This window comes from Phaethon lepturus, unplaced genomic scaffold, assembly GCF_000687285.1.
Source record: "Phaethon lepturus isolate BGI_N335 unplaced genomic scaffold, ASM68728v1 scaffold5817, whole genome shotgun sequence".
NCBI lineage: Eukaryota > Metazoa > Chordata > Aves > Phaethontiformes > Phaethontidae > Phaethon > Phaethon lepturus.
In genome coordinates this window covers 10,947-16,688 of record NW_010549678.1, presented here as the reverse complement: position 1 = coordinate 16,688, position 5,742 = coordinate 10,947, and the positions used below count along the sequence as shown (strand labels likewise).

Genomic DNA, 5,742 nt, shown 5'->3' with positions numbered 1-5,742 from the left:
GCAGGAATGTTTCTTTTCTCCCTCAGTCTCCTGAGCTAGAAGGGAGCCTGGAGGAAAATGTGCTGGCTGCAGCTCCTCTCAGAAAACAAAGGAGGGCTAGGCTTTGACTGCCATACCCTTTGCATCGGTCATCGCGTTTCTTTTCTTCAGCTTTTCCACGATGAAGACAGTTGTCTTGCCTCTTCCTGCACACCATCACCACCCAAAGCCCTTTGCCCAGCCTCTGGTTTGAAGTTGCCCTCTCATCTTTCTTCTCTGCCTGGACTCCCCAGTCCTCCCAAGGCTGTGGATAGTACAGATCTCCTATGTAACACAGGGCACACAACACATGTGACTCACCATGGGCATTGTCTCTCACAATTCAAGCAAGGGTTTGAACTGTGTTTTTCATGGTGAGTTAACTCCTTCACAAGTCCTGTGATTAATAATGGTTCACAGATGCGAGCATGCTGGGTCTCTGGGCCTATCATCTGGCTTGTTTAGTGCTTTTTTTATGCAGTGTATGGTTGCTGTATGAAGGCCAAGAAGAGACTTTTCCGAATACCAGATTACTGTTCGACTATGTTTTGCTGCGATGGCTTTTATTTCAGGGTATTCTGGGATTTTATGTTTGTTTTCACATGAGTGCCTCAGCAGCCTCAGTGCTGTCTCTTCTTTTAAGTGCCTTGTGGAAGTTGCCATGGACTCATGTAAGGTTTCCCATTAGAGACCCCCTGGTTCCTCCAAACGAGCAAGCTGGTGTAGAAATCCGTGGTGCCACATGTTAGAAATGAGAATACAACTTCTTAGTGCAGGTCATGGAAGATAACTAATCATAGTTTAAGTGTTGCAATGCTGGCCAAGAAAGGGCTTTCTCTGAGTGTTCTGTTTTTCTCTCTTTGACCTTTATGTAGCAAGGAACGTGCAGCTGGTACTGGTTCAGGGGCAGCAGCTGGCCTTGCAGGTGGACATCATCGGGAAGCATGGACTACAAAAGGACCATCATACGAGGACTTGTATACCCAGAATGTTGTCATCAGCATGGAGGATCAGGAGGATCTTAACCGGTCTGCAAATGAAGGAAAGGCAGCCAGAGAGAGGCCAATTTGGCTACGGGAGAGTACGGTGCAGGGGGCTTATGACCCTGATGAAATCAAAGATGGTAAGCAAATTCACAGAGTAGAATCACTACTCTGCTTTAGTGGTGCTCTTAGAGTGCTGTCAAAAATGTGTTCCCCTGTGTGTGTACAGCTGCTGCTCCCAACACTCCAGATTTTGTCTGCTCCCCACTGCTGTGCAAAGCACCTGTGTGTAGGTAGCTGCAAAAAACCCTGATTTATTAGATCCGGGATTGAAATCTAGGTCAGTAAAGCTGCGTTTGTGGGATTCTGAAATGTTAATTATCTCTTATGTCTTCCACCTTGAGAGTTTATTGGTTTTGGATGAACGTCTTTCAGTTTCATTTAGAAAGCTGCCTCCCTAATAGGTCACTGCTGAAAAATAACATTTATTAACATTATTAACATTCATTGACTCTAAAGCCTGCCAAATCTACGCAGCAGTGTTTTTATGCTCCCAGCCTTCTTCTTGCCACTTGTTTTTCAAAATGTGGTTTATATGAAGAATATGTCAGAAATACAGCTTCTGGAAGTACAGTAGGTACAGTAAGTGATCTCTCACCATGGCAGGTGAGTCTTTATTGCTTTCTGTTTGTTTCTCATTATTTTTGCTTTTATTTCCATTCATGTTGGGTTCAGGTTGTCCATAGACAATAGTCAAGGTCTTGTAACCACTGGTAGAAACTTTATGTTTTGGTAAGTATGCTATTTCAGCTTACACACTAAAAATAGGAAATGGACACCTTTTATGATTTTTACGAGAGTGGATCAATAAATGCAGTCTTCCAAGTCATTTGAGGATTATAGACTAAAACTTCTGATGCCTGAGGAAGAGAAGATGGCAAAAGGCAACCGCGTGTGTGAGCATGAGATCCTGGAACCAGTGCAATGGTCATGAGAGGAGTATGTAGGTATAGCAGAGGTGAATAAAATGGATGTGAAGTAATGGTCAGAAGATACATAATGATCTTGTTTGCATGTAACACCTTTCAAACATACGGATCCCAAAACATTTTTCAAATAGATTAAACAAAGTGAGGTGATTGAAACAACCTCCTCCTGCAGTCTGTAGCAGATGTTGTTGTTATTCACCAGCCAAGGTGAGCGCTCATCCTATTTTTTCACTAGACATTCAATTCACCTGTAGTTTTAAATTGGCTCCTTGAGATGGTGTTTGGTGTACACAGCATAAGTGCTTCTCAGATGCCACTGAAGGACATGGAAGGGGAGTATATCTCCTTACAGCATGATTGCATCACTGCTTAACCTCCACCACTACTGGAGATCAAAAAGGGGGCTTGTGGAAACAGTGTGGAATTGTTGTTGCAACACATTTCTGTAGCTCTTGCATGACATAAACAAGGAGGAGGAAAACTTGGAACCGTTAACTGAAAAGATTCGCTGCTTGGATCTGGCAGGAACAGTTCTTGCAAGCAAGAGACATCCCTGCTCCCAAGCCACACAGTTAGACTTTGTGAAGCTACCCCAGGCTGTTGTTGCTTCACAGCTCTCAATGTGATGAGCTATGATACTATTTCACAGTCATGCTCTCCAATACCCTCTTAGGCTCTACAGTCACAAGCAACGAGCTGAGCACAAGGCCGCCAACACAACACTTTTATTCTTCCTTTCTTTAAAAAATGTTGCCAGGGCACAAATATTAGTGGTTGTAGCCATCACCTGTTAAAACTTTATTTACAATGAAAACACAAGTCCAGTGAAGTTAGGGGTGGATCTTTTGGCCTTTATTTTACCACAGGAAGGGAGTGACCACAAACTTCCCTGGTTTTTAGTGCTAAATGCAGGATATACTTCCTTACTTTACCTGTTTCTCAGCATTTTTTCATCTTGAGTTGAGAAAAGTAACCAGTGCATTTTTTGACCCTGGGGGCAAGGCTTGGGTGCCAGTTGCCAGGATGTGGTGTTGAAACCATGAGGGTCTAGGTCTTGGAGAAGGCGGCAAGTAGCATTAATGTTTGAATTATGGCAGAATGCCATCACCTCAGCTCCAGCAACTGTTCATAGGCAGTGTCTGTTGGTGCAGAAAGTTTGCCATGGGGAGCCTGTCCTAGTTTTTAGGCCTTGTTTTTATATAAGGTTCTCTACATTTAATTTTTTGTTCTGATGTTGTGGTTTAGCCCCAGCCAGCAACTAAGCACCATGCAGCCACTCGTTCAGTGCCCCCACCTAGGTGTGATGGGGGAGAGAATCAGAAAAAAACCCTCATGGGTTGATGAGGTAAAGATAGTGTAATAGGTAAAGCAAAAGCCGTGGACACAAGCAAAGCAAAACAAGGAATTCATTCACCACTCCTCATGGGCAGGCAGGTGTTCAGCCATCTCCAGGAAAGCAGAGCTCCCTCACGCATAACAGCTACTTGGGAAGACAAACGCCATCACTCTGAATGTCCCCCCCTTCCTTCTTCTTCCCCCAGCTTCATATGCTGAGCATGACGTCATATGGTGTGGAATATCCCTTTGGTCAGCTGGATTCAGCTGTTCCGGCTGTGTCTCCTTCCCAACTTCTTGTGCACCCCCAGCCTAGTCACTGGTGGGGTGGTGTGAGAAGCAGAAGAGGCCTTGACTCTGTGTAAGCACTGCTCAGCAGTAACTAAAACATCCCTGAATTATCAACACTGTTTTAAGCACAAATACAAACATATCCCCATACTAGCTGTATCTCAGACAAGTGTCATCATTAGGTGCATAGTCTGGGTATCTGGAAGCCCAAATTTAGGTCCTAAGGACTGCTTTCTGCTCTACAGTGAGGAAAGTGCATCAGCCGAGCTGAGGAGCACCTGAGTGTGACACCTCCCTGGGGATTCTTTTTCAGGTGTCTGCCCATCATACTTCTTGTCTTCTCTTGTAATGTGCTGCTCCTGGCAGAGGCTCCCAGCTGGGAGCCACAGTGACTCCAGGCCTCCCAGCTCTGAGGACATGTCAGTACTTGCTCTGCTGTTATGAGAAAAAACATATCTCTGTCTTTTTAGGGGAGAGGAGGAGCTGGCATAGAGAAAGGGTGTGACTTGGCCAAGCGTGTTCAGTGGCAGTAATTAATACAGGTCCAGAAAGCCTCACCCAGATCTCTGTGAGATATTTTTCCCTTGTGTCTCTTTGCAGGGGGCCGGGATCTGGATGCCTTCCAGGACCGTGAGGAGGGCCGGGCAGCTCTGGATGATAATGAGGAGGTGATGCGTGCCCTCCTTATCCACGAGAAGAAGACACCTTCTGCTTCAACAGTCACTGTTGGAGGTGCTGCTCCTCTCTCCGGTGCCAACGCTAGCGACTCCGAGAGCGAGACAAGCGAGTCAGAGGAGGAAACCCCTCCCCGCCCTGCCACCACAACATATGGGCTGGAGGATGAGGAGGAGGATGAAGAGTTTGAGGTGGTGGCAGAGGACCCCACCGTCACAGTGGCTGGGCGTCCACACTCATACAGCCAAGTGAGCCAGCGCCCTGAGCTGGTGGCCCAGATGACACCGGAAGAAAAAGAGGTTTACATAGCCATGGGGCGACGCATGTTTGAGGATATGTTTGACTAACTGCTTCCTGCCATGGCATTTTTTAAAAAGTGACTTTTTAAGCCAGAGTCTCCCTAGTAAAACAGAAGACTGAAGTGCATCTTTCCTCCCCTGTGCGCAGGGACACTGGGGCTCAGAACTGCTAATCTCAGGCATCTTGCCCGCCAGAGAGGGGGAGCAGGAAGGCAGCATGTGCCAAAACAGGTAGGGGAGGACAAGTCTCAGAAGCAATAAAAATCTGCTTCAGGGTGCCCCACACAGGCACTGCTTTAACCCTTTCCAAGGCCTCAGCAACTGCTTCCCCCTGACTGCTTTGGGTTGGTATTTGCTGCAGATCCTAGTGAAGTCCACATCCCTGCCCTCAGAGGACGTAAGGGCTCTGTAGTCCGATCAGAGTGCTCTGCAGAGGAGCGTATAAGTCACGTTACAGCTGCCTGTGCTCAGTGAGGGGAGAGGGGAGAGAAGCACTCATCTGCTGATGGCAAGCTTGGGCAGGGCTTGTAGCTGACCTCCTGCTGGCAGCCACTGGCCACCAGAGTGGCTATTTCTAAGCAGGCCTGTAGGCAGCAACCTTTTCTTTCTCCTGTTTCCTCCTTTCTCAGCACCTCAAGGTCAGGTGTAACTTGAAACACGTGGAGTGAAAGCCTTGGCAAGCACACACAGTCTCTCTTTGTCAGTGTAATGAAAGCCCTCCATAGATCTGAGCTGTCAGAGCGCTCTGGCTTATCAGGAGAGACCTTCATCTTCCAGTATTGCTGCCTGTTGCTTCTGCCTAGCCCTGTCCAAACTCCAGTGTTGCAGACGGTTTGTAGTGGGCAGGACTGCAGTCAGGCAGTGCCAGAGAAATAGCATAGCTAGTTTTTATTTGCAGTCATACCAGGGCTGTATCATTTTAAGAGGAATTATGCAATTTTGAATTCTGCTTTGGCACACTCTTTTACCATAGAAAAACATATATCAGTGCCTACAGAGCAATATCGTATTTTTTAACATTTTTGTCTTTCAACTGAAAATGTTGTTTTTAAAAATTGTTGTGTTTTGCTATCCAGTACTACAATAAACAAAATGATAAAAGAATTTTGTGTTCCAGAGGGTAGGGGAAGTATTATGTGCTGTTCTATTTAC

The 5,742-nt window shown here is 46.3% G+C and overlaps 1 protein-coding gene across 1 annotated transcript in view; it reads left to right on the top strand.

The window, feature by feature from the left end:
• The window catches only part of GTF2E1 (general transcription factor IIE, polypeptide 1, alpha 56kDa), a gene marked incomplete at its 5' end in the record, with an annotated part of 9,324 nt that extends 4,686 nt beyond the window's left edge, over positions 1–4,638 (top strand). Inside the window, 2 exons of the mRNA XM_010290320.1 lie at positions 894–1,141; positions 4,217–4,638. Of these exons, the coding sequence (XP_010288622.1) occupies positions 894–1,141; positions 4,217–4,638 (670 nt within the window). The remainder of the gene's footprint in view (positions 1–893; positions 1,142–4,216) is intronic.
• Between the last annotated feature and the right edge of the window lie 1,104 nt (positions 4,639–5,742).